This window comes from Mastigoproctus giganteus, chromosome 4, assembly GCF_048544385.1.
Source record: "Mastigoproctus giganteus isolate SK-2022 chromosome 4, ASM4854438v1, whole genome shotgun sequence".
NCBI lineage: Eukaryota > Metazoa > Arthropoda > Arachnida > Uropygi > Thelyphonidae > Mastigoproctus > Mastigoproctus giganteus.
The window spans coordinates 125,666,185-125,681,263 of record NC_143578.1 but is presented as its reverse complement, the minus strand read 5'-3'; the positions used below and the strand labels follow the sequence as shown (position 1 = coordinate 125,681,263).

At 37.3% G+C, this 15,079-nt stretch overlaps 1 protein-coding gene across 1 annotated transcript in view; it reads left to right on the top strand.

Annotated features, from left to right (window-relative positions):
- The window catches only part of LOC150087046 (uncharacterized), a 221,252-nt gene that overhangs the window by 96,648 nt on the left and 109,525 nt on the right, over positions 1-15,079 (top strand). Inside the window, exon 4 of the mRNA XM_090372358.1 lies at positions 2,448-2,538. Coding sequence (XP_090228484.1) covers positions 2,448-2,538 — 91 coding nt within the window. The remainder of the gene's footprint in view (positions 1-2,447; positions 2,539-15,079) is intronic.

The following is a 15,079-nucleotide window of genomic DNA, read 5'->3' as shown; positions in this document are numbered from 1 at the left end:
TTTTGCTACAGAGGACAGTGCATGTTTTTGCAAAAACATTATTTGAATTCTGAAAGAACTAGGTGTCGTGCATAAGTCAGACGAATGGTGTTTGTTCATAGATGCCTCAAAATTAAGTTTAAAAGCAGTTTTGCTTCATAATGGCAACGAATTTCGATCAGTTCCTGTGTTTCATTCGATTGGACTTAAAGTCATAAAAGCACGTCTAAGGTTCTACATGCTATAAAATACCAGGATTATGATTGAAACATATGCAGTGATCTTCAAGTTATTGGTGTGCTTGTTTGCAGGAGGGGTTCACAAAATATTGTTTTTTGTGTTTGTGGGACAGCCGTGCAACAGAAGAACATTATGTTGTGCAACATTGGTACCAGCAGGACGGGTTCATACCAGGAAAATGCTACGTAAAATATATTCCTTTAGCGCAATCAAACAAGGTTATTCTTCCACTCCTGCACATTACACTTGGATTGATGAAAAATTTCGTGAAGGGAGTAGATAAAGAAAGTAATGGATTTGCATACTTGAGAAGTGTTTCATAATTTAGCATATGCCAAACTTAAGGAAGGGATTTTCGTAGAACCTCAAATTAGGAAACTCCTGAAAGACAATGTATTTGAAACCAGTTAAAGGAGGTTGAATTGGCAGCTTGGCAATTGCACTATGCACTAATCCAGCATAGTGCAAGGTCCTATGCCTGGGGAACGAACAGTAACCCCAAAATTATTTATACATTTGTTGGAGTTGAACTAAAGTCAGCAGTGGAAGGAAGAGACTTTGGAGTTACGATACAGTAAGAGATGAAGTTCTCCAAGCATTGTAGACAGATTGCAAGGAAGGCCCATGATGTCCTTTCGATGATCTGTCGAACATTTGCTAGTAGAAATAACGACATCATTATTCCATTATTTAAGGCCTATTGTTAGACCACACTTAGAATACTGTGTTCAAGTATGGAGACCACACCTAAAAAATTACATCAAGCTTCTTTCAAGGGTTCAAAAATGGGTAACCCACCTGGTGAGTTTGGCAAAAGGGTGTCCATATGAAGAAAGACTTCAAATATGTGGGTTGCACAGCTTGGAAACTAGGCACCTTAGAAGAGACTTGATTGAGGTGTTTAAGGCTTTGAGAAGCAAAAGTAAAATGAATGAGGATAAATTTTCACAGAGTATTTTTGGGTATAATGACACCAGGGATTTTCCCCATCTCCGCTTATGTTTTTTGTATTGAGAACAGTACGCTGTCAAGGCCAGAGGTTTAAAAGTGTGTGGGTCATGTGTTGTGTAATATGTTGTGCCCCTTGTTCCTCTGGCTTGTTAGCTGCCAGGCCCCAGATGGGACCTGTCGTTTACATACTCCACCACGTGGAGGCCAGCCAGGTGTTCCCTTAAAGTTTGCTCTGGCAGGTCCTACCACCTATTTTCCTGAGATTTCAGTGGCTAGGACCTAAAAAAAAAAAAATAATAATAATAATAATAAGTAAATAAATAAATAAATAAAATAATAATAAATAAATAAATAAAAAGATAAATAATAATATTAATAAATAAAAAAATATATATTATTCTTTTCTTTTGGGCACAGATGGTACATTATACGCTGCTTAGAGGGGCTATAAGGGATAAGCGCTGGAGGTGATAAGATTTCCTAATAGGTCAGGCATGAATTTTGGTGTTTTAAATTTGTATGTGTGGGGCAGGCGCTTTTGTAAGGGGAAAGAGATGAGATGAGATGGGAGGGGAGGTGGAAGACTGGGAGGTTAGAAATTGGAAGTAAGGGGTCATAGGGAAGATGACCCCTATTGAAATAGTGGGGCATGCCCATACCCCACCAGAGGAGAAAGAGGGGTGGCAGGAGGGGGAGGAGCAGCAGGCTGTCCCCCCCCTGCTATGGAAAGAGGAGTAAAAAGCAGGCTAGACAGAGCCAGGGCGCTATATGGCTGTATGGCATCATAAGATGCAATCTTCACCTTTGTGTTCGGGTCCTTCGGAGGTCCAAGTCCAAGTTGCAATCTTTGTCTTTGCATTAGTCCGGTGGAGGTCCAAGTCCAGAAGTCAGGTCCAGTTCGTTACATTCATGTGTTGCATCGACGTCAGGTGGTCACTAGTTCAGAGTTTCACAGTCATCTCAGGTAGTTACGCCTGTATTTTCATAGGTTATTGATGATGTGGCAGGGATCTTTGTCTTTCAAAGAGTTCACAGTTGTAATTGGTTCTAGAACTGGGGGCCATAAACTCAAGTTACGGGGAGAGATGTTCATACTGTATTGCATTAAGTTTTATTTTAGCCAGTAGTTTATAAATTACTGGAATAAATTACCTACATGTTTGGTTGAGTTTGCAAATTTTGAATCACCTTGTATAATATTCCTTTGATTAACAATGTTTAAAAGAAAATTCAGATGTTTTTCTACATTTTTAAAGAAACCCTTATTTTGCTTTTAGGGGATTCAGGAAGAAAGAACTGGAGAATATTGCAAAGTTATACACTATTGCATCACAATTCTCTGCAAATTTAAATGACTATAAAATTGAGGTATTTAATCTTCTAATAATTTTGCTTATAAATAGCAATTTATTTTGCAGATAATTTTGTAAATAAATAATTTATTTGGTTGGAAAGGAATGGGAAGAAACAATGAAAAGAAATTAAAATGACACCATATCCTTTCCCTAATATACAAATAAACTTCCAAAGGAATTTGGAATTTCATTAGGTCAATTTTGGGGAGTTGGGCCCACACTGGCTATTTCGGCCATAATTCATGAACCCATATGACATGCTAGTCCATGAAGACTTGAGCAATAAGAAGGGCATATAAATACCCAATAAATGGCTTCATCATGCCAATGAACCCAAGGTTTGAATTATTTTTACATTTTTTTAAATTATTTTTATTGATATACTTGTATTGAACATCATTAGATCTGTCCTCCCAATTATTGGAGCCGAGTGGGTAAAGTACCTGCCCGGCAACCCAAAGGTCGCTGGTTCGATTCCCGCCTCGGGCTTGGATCAAAGTACTGCAAAAACCTTGGGAGGTGCAATATGGCCACAGAAGCCGATGCGCCAACAACTACCAAATCAAAAAAAAAAAAAAAAAAAAAATTATTGGAACTTGTAGCAATTTCCTCCCAGGGTCTCTGGTATTGTACACTAGTGCTATACCTCTGCTTTACCGGGGTTAAATAGAAAATATTAAGATAACAGAACAGAATTTAGTCAATGCCGATGCCAACTTTTGACTTTCAAAATGCCAAAGATCAGGAAAATAGGAAATTAAAAAAAAAAACAAGAGTGAAAAAGTGATTTTTCGGAAAAGCAGGTTTCTGTTAAGTTCACACTGCATTAGAAATCAGATTTCACTGACAAAATACACATTTCATATTAAAATACAGCCATAGAACTGTTTGCAAGTACAGCAGACTCTCAATTTACTGGGATTGGATTAACCGGGACAGTTCAGGACTTCAAATTAAAAAAAGTCAACCAGAAATCATAAAATGCAAGTAATAACTAGAATAGGTATAAACAGATGTTTTGCAAGTCGTAAATAAACGACAAGAAGCGGAGATATATGTAATCATTGGGAGATAATGTACCTATTATCTTGCAATCCCAGCTGTCTTCACACCTGCTGCTAAAAAAAAAAAAGAGAGAGAGAGAGAAGAAATGTTTAGTTTCTTTTAGTGTGTCGCATTGATTCTTGTGTTCAGTTGCACCGCAAAAAGACAAATTTTGTTTTGTTATTTATGTCAGGGATGTCAAATTTTTTTTATAGTAAATATTTTTTTTGTTTAGAAATCACGAAAATGATGGATAAACACAAGAGTTGCTCTTTCAGTTAAACAAAAACTTGAAATTATTCAAAAGTTTGAAAACGGTGCATCCATTAAATTTTTTAAAGAACCATTATAATGTTGGTGGCCATATATGACATTGTAAAAAATAAAGGGAAGCATCGTATTAGGTGTTCGAGTAGTGCGTGGTAAGTTTTATCTGTCACTGTACTTTTTACATAGGTTGCTGAACATTTTTTGATACAGTAAGTCCCCGACTTACACAATTTCGGATTTACATAAATTTTTTTTCACTTTTTTTTTTTAAGGATCGTAAAATTGCATACACAAGTGAGATACCGAGTTAAAAGCAAAAAAATAGGAAAGAAGAGAAGATTCTTAATATTTATTTATATATTTTTTATATGAATGAAGGTTTCAGTGAAGGGGACACTTCACCATAATAACATAAAAACCCCAGAATTCCAGCTATTGGTATTATCGCAAATGCAATAAGATCAAGTTTACTACCCGTTTATAATAGATTGTGCTAACAGAAAAGACCAATAAACCGGAAAGTGCAAATTGTTTTTATGGTAGTGACCTCCAGAAATGTGCTTTAGTAAAATGTGAGCTTGTGTGGAGTGATAATAGTGAGTTTTTGCCTTAATCCTATATAGTTCTTTACAGAAAATTTCATTTTGATCGTTATCATGGTGCCAACTAAGAGAATAAGTGACAGTGGTACTAGTAAATCTACCAACAAAAGGAAAGTGATCGATTTGGATTAGAAAATGAAAATAATAAGGATGTATGAAAATGGTCAAACATTAACAAGTATCGCGCCGAATTCAGATATTTCTAAAGGTTACAACCACAAAATCGTTACTTAAGGTACTCTTTACTGATGAGAGTAGATTCAGTCTCAGCAGTGATTCTGGATGTCAGTTAATCTGGCGAGAGGTTGTCACACAGTATCACCCCGCAAACGTCACTGAAAGGGATGTTCTTGTCTGGGGAGGTGTTATTTTGGATAGGCGACACACAATTCCAGATAGTGGAAGATGGTACTGTAACTGGTGCACGCTACTGTACTGAGGTAATCCTTCCCCATGTGTGTCTGTTTTGTGGTGCCATTGGCCCTGAGTTCATGTTTACGGACGATAACGGCACACCCCATCGCACTGCAGCTGTTGATATGCTTTTGGAAAGTAAGGACATTGTTCACATGGTTTGACCTGCCCATTCTCCTATCTAAATCCCATCGAACATGTATGGGATGCTCTGGGGAGACGCCTAGCGGCAAGTCCACACTCACCAGAAAATGTTCACCAGCTGAAGATGCTGCTAACAGAGAAACGGACAATGTTACCGCAAGAACTTATCAACAACATTGTTCTAAGTATGGACAGGTAGTGCAAAGCCTGCATCGACATTAGGGGTGGCCATATCTCCTACTGAGGACCACCTCTTTCCTTTGTTCCATCTTTGGCAGTGATGCATCTGTATCATGACAGTGAGTGCTATGTTGCCATTTTTGAATAAAGTCCCTCTGTACCATTTTGTTTCCGTTGTTGTGTTGAGGTACGGAAATTTCATTTCTGTACCTCATGAGATTCCTTTGGTATGTTTTTCCCATATCCAAGCCACTCCTATGAGAAGTGGAAACCTGACTGGTCCTTAAATTTTGCACACCAGTGTAATATAGTAGCAATATCGGAGCAATATGGCCTTAGTTACTAATGCTCCTAAAAACCAAAAACAACAACAGTAGCAATATGTTATTAGTCATTCCCAAGTTACATAAAAGTCGACTTACGTAAGAAGTCCTGGAATCTGTCTCTTACGTGTGTCGGGGATTTTTGTATTTTTGGATTAACCAGGAAATCGATTATCTGGGATTTTTTTTTACCATCTATCCCAGAAAATTGAGTCTACTATATGTGGTATCTGTCGAAACAAATGCCAACCGGGCTAGCCGAGTGGGTAAAGTGCCTGCCTGGCAACCTAAAGGTTGCAGGTTCGAATCCCGCCTCAGGCTTGAGTCAGAGTAGAAAATGTAAAAACCTTGGGAGGTGCAACATGGCCACAGAAGCCAATGTGCCAACAACTAAAAAAAAAAAATCTGTCCAAACCTTAGCTTGCTTAGGATTTCTCTCTCTGTGCATTTTGGCTTGAATTATTTGTTAGATATCAACTGATTATGACTGCTTTGCAAAAGATACTGTTGCAAAATTTGCACCGCTTCAGAAATGTTGAGAATTTTTTATAATAATGGAGCTCCTGTTCAGACTTGGTGGCTGTCACGAGCATTTTTCCAAGTTTCACCAGAAAGAGATCTGAATTTAGCTTTTTTTTTTTTCACTGGTTGAATGTTATCTAATTACTCAGCATTTCTATGAGGAATTATTAAAATGCCAATAATCACTTGAGATAATTTGTTATATTTCATGCTTCTTTCTGCTCTTGTCAATTTTCCCAACTGTACATCATTTCTTTCTTCTTTCATAATAATGTTTGTTAGGCTCTCACACCAAGGGTGACAGAACTAATACTGCAAGCATCTATTGCTTTATTTTTCACAAAACCAAGTGCTGTCAACTTCCTAAAAGTTTCAAATTTTAAAATGATGCACTGCCAATTAATGAAATTTTTGTTACCTTGACATTTATAAGAACATAATTTTTAAATGGGAGCTTCTGCTCTATACAGTTGCAAGTAACAATAAAGTACTTTCTCACTTAACGAAAACACAGATTCTTCTCTAGTTTTAGACTCACCTCGACAGAAGAAATGCAATGATCAAATCAGAATCATCCTCCTGGTTTAGTATGCTATGGTAATTTACTTCCAAATAGGAAGTGAAAGTTTTAATAACTGCTGGAATAATAAATTTTCACATTGTTCAACATACCTCCATATTCTTCAATATACTTAGCAGTAATGACCTAAGTAAATGGATGTCAGATTTGTTGGATTGAAGAACTATGTTCGAATTTTCAACTATTGACATCAGATTAAATAAAGCATATAGCTTTATTCAAACCAGACAAGAGTAACTTGAACAGACTTTCTGCACGAGTGAGAAAAACACACCTAGGGTTATCGTCTTGCTTGGCCTGTTTACGATTGCGTTCACAGGAAGTTTGTGTTTCAATTTTTTTTCTTGAATTTATCAATCTGTATTTTTTCAAAACTTTTGGATGATCGGCTGGATTTGAAATGACACACACTCACACCTCAATCTTTTTTTTACTGCAGTGGCAGGCATCAATTTAAAGTGTTTAAATCTGTCTTTCCTTTTAGCACTGCTTTCTAGATGGTAGTAAATATCCACCAAATATTAATCTACTTTCACAGGAATGCAACACCCTTTTCATCACATAAATTAGTAAGATGACAACACAGCCTGTTACGATCAAGTTTTCAATCCCTCTTTTAATATCTTCTACTGTAGTTTTTAGGCCTACTGTAGCAGGCTCATCAATGCATTATCAATGCAAAGTTCCAGGCAGTTTTTTTGAAGGAATTCTACATGCTTTCAGGTTATTCAGGAGTGTACACTGTAGAGTCACCTTTCTGGCACTAAGAGCAAGCTGCTTTCGATTTGATGTTTTTATTATATATTATTTCATCCTGTGACAGGTACTGGAACCAAGCGCACAGGATGGTCGTTATGTCTGGTGTTACTGTTGATTGAGGAACTATTTGACGAACCAACAGGTGTTCAGGATTGCAACTTTCTGGAGTTCCTTGTATGTGTTCTCTGAGGCCCATATTGTTGTTAGGCCATTAAGTAGGATCTTCGGCACCATACTGGTGGTTGACACGATATTGGGATGGTTGTTGCTTGTTACATATACCACATCTCTTTGATCTCCTGTCTTAGGTCCATGTACTTCCTGAACTTTTCTTTGTGGGTTTTCTGCAGGTTGCCAGTGTTGGGCACTGCTACGTCAATCAGATAGGTAGCCTTTTCTTTCTTGTGAACAAGGGTTATGTCCAATCTGTTGTGTGGGATTGTCTTGTTCATTATTATGGACCGGTCCCAGTATAGCTTGTCATTTGGAGTCTCTAGTACAGCCTGGAGTTCATACTTGTAATACTGTACATGTTCTTTGATCAACTGTATTTTCTTGCTAGCATCTGATGTATTATCCTAGCTACCTGGTCATGTCTATGAGTGTACTCTGTCTGGGTGATCACCTTGCATCCTGCCGTGATGTGTTGGATTGTTTCTCAGGCCAGATGACATCATCAACATGTCATCTGATATTCCAGGCTTCTTTGTGAGGTATTTTCTATAGTTCCTGGCATTGATTACCTGGTCTTGATGGTGAGCATGAATCCTTCAGTCTCAGGGAAGAGCATCCCGCTCGTGAGCCATGCACTGGAAGCCATTTTATCTATGTGGTCTTGATGGAGGTCATTGTAGTGTCTCTCATGGAGTGTCTTCTTTGCCCATTTTTCTACCTTTGTTTGTTCCATCTGGGTGGGAGTGGACTCCTCACTTATGTTAAGTGGGATATCCTGCCTGTCTCTCTTCCTTATGGCATGTTAACAGTGCTGGTGTGTGTTTCTGAAAGCAATCCTTCAGGTTAGCTATCGCTGTCTCCTGTTGCTTGATGAGATCGGTCAGGCTCCTTCTTTCTGAACTATTGTCAGTCTCCACTGCTGACTTTGGGTGATGTTGGCAGCTCTTGGTCATCATCATCATCCTTGTCTTTCTCATGATATCCTCCAGCTCGGTGTTAGTCTAATCCAGTGGTTGTCAACCTGGTTCCTACCACCCACTAGCGGGTGATTCAAGCTTTCATGGTGGGGGGGTGGGGGTTTTTGTCCATTGTTACAAATTTTGTTCTTCCTCCATATATCGAATACATTGCTAACAACTTCACGAGTTTGACTTTTTAAAATATGCTTTTGCAATTTACTTTTGAATTCCATCTCTAAACTTTGAATATAGATAATAATTCACCGGACACTTCTCAAAGTATACTCGTGGACAAGGGAGCAACTAATGAGCTGAGTAGCCAAAGGCACGAGTTTAGTGCGCATAACGAGGGCGGGACTTACCACCGGCCATCACTCAGTCTTCAGCTGTACCTCTTTCATGGTGGGGGGCAATACAGGGTTAGATTTGTGAGAGTAAGCACGCGTCCACGGCTTGGAACAAGTTGATAAATTGTGTTTGTAACGGATTGTAGAACCAATTGTAGATGTGTAGAACCATGTGCTGAGAACCCCGTGACCTTGCTGATATTTAAGGATGTGCTGTAGATAAACCTCACTGTTGAAAAAGGAGACGGATGCATCTGAAAGCTAGTGTTTTAGCGCTTTTATCAAAAATTTATCTACATCATTATTTTAATATAATATAACACTATTTATAATTTTAATAATGGTTGGTGTATGATTGTGCAGTTATTATGAATATGATAAATTGTGTAACAAATTGTGAACCTATGTCTCAAAAAAAAGAAATATGCTCATGGCTATTTACCAGAGTATCTGAAGATGGGTTTCATTGAATCTGTTACAAATAAACAGCTTCCAATGTGCTTACTGTGCCAAATGACATTATCTAATGAAGCCAAGTCGATTGTGAGAACATTTTGTTACAAAGTATTTAAAAGATAAAAATAAGACCACTGAATATTTTCAAGAAATGCATAAAATATTTCAAAATCGTTCAACAATAACTGCATCATTTAAGTCTAAGAAACATGCAAAGAACGAAGATGGATTAACTGCAGCTTATTGTATATCACAATTAATTGCAAAAAGTGGTAAAAGCCATAATATTGGAGATACTTGGATGATACTCTCTATCAAAGAATTTATCTCAACAGTAATGCATCAGGATATACCTGAAGTTTTAAAAACATTGCCCCTTAGCGATAGCACAGTAACACGATGCATTGACGAAATGGTGGTTAATGTTGAAAATAAATTTATAGTATTCTCCAAAACTCTTCATTTTCCATACAGTTGGACGAGTCTACCCTTGCAGATAATAATGCTCTATTGATAACATATGTACAGTACCTTGATGAAAACAATACATTGCAAGAAGAAATGCTATTCACTGTAAATCTTATTACAGATACAAAAAGATTATCAATATTTAATGCTGTGAAATCATACTTTGCAAAAAATAATATATCCTTGAACAATATTGTTGCATGCACTACTGATGGAGCACCATCAATGGTAAGTCGCTATCGTGGATTTGTTGCTTATTTGAAGGAAGAAGTGCCAAATGTTTTGTGTATTCATTGTGTGGTGCACAGACAACATTTTGTGGAAAATATTTAAGTACAAGTCTCCATTCATCATTAAGTATAATAATTAGAGCTGTAAATAAGATCAAATCTAATGCCAAAGATGATAGAATGTTTCGATAGCTGTGCCAGGACAATAATGAGCAATTTATTAGGTTACTTTTACACACAGAAGTTCGATGGCTCTCAAAGGGTATATATATGCTTGTCTCATTTTGTAGCATTATATGATAGTGTCATACAGTTTTTTGAAAGTAATAATGAGGCTGGTCCCTATCAACAATTAAAAACAGTAAAGAATGATGCCTTTATTTGGCGGACATTTTCAAGAGATTTAATGAAATTAATTTGCAGCTTCAAGGAGCCAATATAACTCTTTATCAGTTGCAAAAATATTGTGTCATTATTTATCAAAAAACTTGATCTTCTCCGTCATAATCTTTTGAAGAGAATTTCATCAGTTTCCTGAATTGTCACTATAAAAGATGATGTAACTCCAGCGGAGATTGAAAGGTTCACTAGCCACCTCAAAGAACTTAAATTGGATATGGAAAAACGATTTAAAGATATTTTTAACTTGAAGGTGTATGACTGGATGATAAATCCTTTTACTGCAAATTTTGCTGAGGTTGATATAACTTGCCAAGAAGAACTATTAGAACTTAAATATGATGAAGAGAGCAAATATAATTTCGATAGTGGTGGATACCAAAAACTCTGGCTGGGCAAAATGTGGAAAATGATATTTAATTAATTGACACCGTTCCCTACCTCATATCTTGTAGAATCAGGCTTTAGTGCTGTTAATCATATTATCACCAAACTGAGAAACAGTCTGAATGTCACCGAAAGAGGAGACCTTTGTTTGTTCCTTACGAAAATCGAACCAGATATCAAATATTTAGTCTTGTAGCATCAGCCTCAAGGATCTCATTAATTAAAGGTAATTTCAATAAACTTTATTGTTTTTACATTTAACTTTCTTTTTCTTCAATTTAAGCAGCTCCTGCACTAGTAGGTGCTGTATCGATGGAGATGCAGAAATTCATTAAATTTAAATTATCTATGTATATATAAGGTATAAATAAAAAGATAAATTTAAGTACATATTTTTTACAAACCCTCCCCTCTAAAAATTACTGCGGCACTGGTGGGCGGTAAGGAAATTTTACCATCAACAAAGATGCAAAAGTGGGCGGTAGGTATTAAAAGGTTGACGACCCCTGGTCTAATCTATGATCCCTAAATAGTATGTTACTGCTGCGATTGCGTAAGTGTTTATGGCTTTAACTGGTGATTGGCCTTTAACTGGTGATTTGACAGGTGATTGGCCTGTATTTTGCTGGGTTCTTGTATCCTGGCCTTCAGCCCATCCACAGTTGTGCGATTCCTTGAGTAAATAATTCTGGGATTGTCTCTGTTTGACTTATCGTTTGGTTGTACTGCTCTGCTAGGTACTTGTGTGTGTGTGTGTGTGTGTGTGCAAGTGAGCTTCTTGTACCAGTAGTTGTAGACGTTATCTATTCCTGGGGTTCACCAGTTGTGGGACTTCCTGATCAATTGCTGTACTTTTTTCCTGAATCTCTTATTCTCTCATTTCTTGTATGTCCTTGGTTTTCTTCTGTTCTAGTTCTATGAGAGGGCTTGGGTGTTATGTCTTACTTCACTGCTCCATATGTTGCCCCAAAACTCCTCATTTGCCTTCTGCTTGTGTGGTTCGCTTCCATTTTTCCTGTCTTGTCCAATACCCCTGTAGAAAGTGCTTTGGTTTTCATTGAAGATTTGTTTGTTTATTTTACTCTGGGAGCTCTCTTTGCATCAGTGTATTCTCTTGCTGGGTGTGAGGAGGTTCTGCTTCAGTGTGTCTGATTATTGGTCTCTTGTTTGCTGTGGACGTCTCTCTCTTGAGAATGTTCTTCACTCTACCAATAAATTTTTTGCTCCTATTACTCCGTTGGTACTAGATCAGACCTTCTTTCCCAACGAAATAAGACTTAATTATTATTATTTCGGAACTTTCCCACAGTGGGATTTATCTTTGTATCACTTTGATTACTGCCATCTGCAGCAATCAAAACTAGGCAATTTTTCAGAGCCATTACTAACTCTTCTTTTTTTTTCTGTGACATTGTACTTCCATACATCTGTACAATGTCACGGATAAGATAAGAAGATAATTCCTGTTGTTTTTGTTCTTCTACAGCATTTTCTCCCCTCTATTTCACTATTGGAAAACATATATCTGAACATTGTGCCTACATTATCAGCACGTCTCAGAGGAAGATTATATTCTAAGGCAGCATATGCAGATAAACATTCAGCACATATCATATCGTCACTAAAAATACTACATCTATTTTTGCATTTCTTTCTATGCACTGCACTGTCCTTATGCTTATCTCTTTGCAAATGTGTTCAATTACATTCCTTTTCCTACCTTTTAAATTTAAAAATTATATCTGCATAAGGCAAAGGTTTTGCCTTTTTCAGATTTTAGAATATATGGAAAACCTTATAATATAACTTCTGAAATTTTACATCACATTTCTTTGGCATCTTACCGAAAAGCATTGTCAATAAGCGTAGTGCCACACAAATACTATGAAATGATAATGCATTACAGGGTCGTGCAAAGGTACTTGGGAGGTCTAGATGCAAAAGATGGACCTCATTTATTTATGTTGAGATTGATGGCTCCCTAAATTAGGGACCCTGGTGCAGTGCATCCGATGCACCTCCCATTTGCATGGCCCTGACACATTATAGAGAACACTGCTGTTATTCAGCATTTATATTTTTGCATAATGTACGTTTTGTGCAGTGTACATCAGTTTATTGATGAAACAGCATAAATTCACAAAATTTTCAAAAAAATTCTTTTTAATATAACTTTACTAGTTTTAGGAAAATAAAAAAGATGCTGAAAACAGTTTTTGCAAAAAATGGAGAAACTCAACAGTGAGATGAAGATGGGGATCAAATCCAATAAAAAAGACTGATTCATCATCGTAAATCAAGGTAGCCGTGGACATAGCTACCAACTTTTGACTAGAAATTATTTATTTGTAGGCAGGAGGAAAGAAGAATTTCTCGCTAAAACAGACAAAAATCAGGAGGAAAACAAAAGATTTTTTTGGAAAAACAAGGTTCTTTTTTTAAGTCTACACTGCACTATAAACTAAATTTGAAAAAAAAGAAAATAGAGGCATTTGATGCAAGAAAGCAAGCTTATGCAGCATCAGCCAAAAAAAAAAAAAAATAAATAAATAAAAAATAACCATTTCCACTTCACCCCTCTGTTCGTTCGAAATACCTGTCCAGCTGAGCCTTAAACTTATTTAGGCTATCAACTTCCATGACAAGGGATGGAAGTCTATTCCAGCAACCAACCACCCGCTGGCTAAAGGCAAATTTCCTCACGTCTATCCTACATCTGTCTTTCCTCAATTTGAATTTATGCCCTCTCAGGTGATTATTCTGAGCAAGAGGAAGAATCCCATCAGCATTGAGCATGCTCAAACCATTCAAGGCTTTATACACCTCTATTAGATCACCTTGCTGGTGCCTAGTCTCCAGACACTGTAATTTGCAAAACGTAAGCCTTTCTTCGTAAGAGCACCCCTTTGTTCCATTCACTAATCTTGTTGCCCTTCTCTGTACTCGTTCCAGCATCTCTACATCCTTCTTGAAATGAGACCTCCAGACCTGTATACAGTACTCTAGGTGCGGTCTGACCATTGCCTTATACAAGGGAATAATCACCTCCTTATCCCTGCTAGAAAAATTCCTATATATCATCGACAATACACCATGAGCTACTTTTGCAGCCCGTCTGCACTGCTAAGAAAACTTCATATCTGCCTGCACAACCACCCCCAGGTCCCTTTCATTCTCTAAAACTGTCAGTGTAGTACCACAGAGTTGATACGTTGCTCTGGGGTTGCTGTTTCCCATATGTAGTACTTTACATTTGTCAATGTTAAACTTCATTTGCCACCTCTCAGCCCATCTGCTCAACCTTTTCAGATCCTGTTGCAGTAGCATAGTGTCAGTAGCGTCCTTGACAACCCTGCCAACCTTCGTATCGTCTGAAAACTTGGATATTAAGCTTGATATACCATCATCATTATCATTTATAAATACAGAAAACAATAATGGACCCAATACTGAACCCTGAGGGACTCCACTAATAACATTAGTCCACGATGAGCAGTGTCCATTGATTACCACTCTCTGTCTTCTCCCCCTCAACCACCCCTTTATCTATAGCAGCAATTTGCCTCCAATACCACACTGCTCCAATTTGTGCAGCAGTCTTCCATGTGCAACAGTATCAAAAGCCTTTCTAAGGTCCAAGTATATAATATCAAAGTTATTCCCTGCATCCAGTTCTTTTGTGACTGCATCATAGTATCCAATCAAATTGGTCAGGCAAGACTTCCCCTTAACAAAACCGTGCTGTGTCTGAGCTATAACTGAAGTCTTGTCTAGATGATCTTGCAGTGCTTCTTTAACCAGTGCAATTATATTAAAATATATTAAATATATTTTATTAAATAAATATATTATATTAAAATATAGCCACAGTATTGTTTACCAGTACAGCATGCTTTTAAACATTAGGTTGTCTAACATTTTTCTACTGGATTCTCTCTTGGACAACTGATTATGATTGCTTCAAGACATTTTAGCAAAGTAAAGTAGCACTATTGTTTAGGTGCAGTGTAGGTATGACTGAGGGGTTCTCTGTAGAAGTTGGACTGCACCAGGGATCAGCTCTCAGCCCATATCTGTTTGATCTGGTAATGGATGTGTTGGTGAGAGAAGTGAAGAGTAGAGCACCATGGAGTATGCTATTTGCGAATGATATTGTACTGTGCGATCATCCCAAGGAAAGCCAGAGAAGAAATTGGAGGAATGGGGGAAAGCATTGGAAGGATAAGTAGAACAAAGACAGAATATATGGTATTGAATGGAAAAGTTGAGAGTTCTATAAAACTGCAGGAGGAAAAG